This window comes from Austrofundulus limnaeus, unplaced genomic scaffold (assembly GCF_001266775.1).
Source record: "Austrofundulus limnaeus strain Quisiro unplaced genomic scaffold, Austrofundulus_limnaeus-1.0 Scaffold1094, whole genome shotgun sequence".
Classification (NCBI taxonomy): domain Eukaryota; kingdom Metazoa; phylum Chordata; class Actinopteri; order Cyprinodontiformes; family Rivulidae; genus Austrofundulus; species Austrofundulus limnaeus.
Genome location: NW_013953496.1, coordinates 56,386 through 57,628, shown reverse-complemented (window position 1 = coordinate 57,628; position 1,243 = coordinate 56,386). Strand labels below are relative to the sequence as shown.

Here is a 1,243-nt window from a genome sequence, read left to right as displayed (position 1 = left end):
AAGTGTTAACGAGCAGTTGGACAGGTGTACCTAATAAAGTGGCCGGTGAGTGTAGGTGTCCTAATTTATTCCTCAGCAGAAACTGCATTCTTTTTAAATAACATTTTACAGACAGTTTGTAAATGTTTAGTCATATTACTTGGATCCCTCAGTATTTTAAAGAGAAATTAAATATCCACKTTCAAATATGTTAAAAACATACAGACTTTCATAGGGTGTCCAAATTCTTTCACGGCTGTAATCTACATGTTTTCAGAATGATAAGGATATTAACTTAGACTAATGAGGCAGTGTAACAGTAGGAYATCTCCCCCATTGTTCTGCAGACACACTCAGTTCCCATGGGAACACTGAAACAGCTACACACATCTTAGTGTTAACACGTCTGATGACTTTCTACACACAGCATGGTGTGTCTGAGTTAAGTCTGTGCAGGTACAGGCTGTTCTCACATTAATGAGGCCATGAGGGTGTGTGTGTGTGTGTGTGTGTTGCTGCCATGCCTGAGTTGTGTGAGGAAATTGACATCAGTAGAAGTTGATATCAGTTTGATGAAGTCTTCATAAGAGGCAGCGTAGGTGTAGGCTTTCTTCTGCTGCTCAGCCTGCTGCTCCCTCTGCTCCAGCTGAGACAGCAGCATCCTGTTGATGGAGTCGGGGTCGCTGAGCACCTCCACCAGAGGCTTCAGCACTGCACCACAAACACACAGTCATCGCTCACTTACATTACTGCTTATCAAAGAGAAAAACAACAACATGAAAACATTACAGTGTGTTATTTATTAAACATCAGAAGAGCACTGTGACACAAAATAAAATGATTATTTACTGACCAGTTAAAGCTCATTTTGCTGCATTTTAAAGGGGCATTTATTTAAATTCTATACCATAAGAAAGTAACTCTGTCACCTTCAGATGTTATTAAAGGGATCCCTGATTAGTTGTAACATTAGACTTTATTTAATAAACATTTATTTTAACTGTAAAATAAAGACTGTAAAAATACTGTAGGATGTTTAGTTTTTATAATTTTTAGACTAAAAGTTCAAAAATGTATTACACGGACGGGGCCATTTTATTTGCACACAAAGCATTCTGGGTAAATGATGACGTGGATAGGTCCTCGGTGCGAGGCTGCTAGCGAGCTATATCCACCCTGAAGGTTAATCTTGGACAATGGCTGTGTCCAAAACAACAGGACGGGTCCTCCGAAGGTTGAATTTGTCGGCCGCATACGTCACAGC

General features: G+C 39.9%; 1 protein-coding gene across 1 annotated transcript in view; it reads right to left on the bottom strand.

The window, feature by feature from the left end:
* Positions 1-1,243, bottom strand: part of snx25 (sorting nexin 25) — a gene marked incomplete in the record, with an annotated part of 55,293 nt that overhangs the window by 31,672 nt on the left and 22,378 nt on the right. The window contains 1 exon segment of the mRNA XM_014030646.1: positions 504-690. Within this exon segment, the coding sequence (XP_013886100.1) occupies positions 504-690 (187 nt within the window).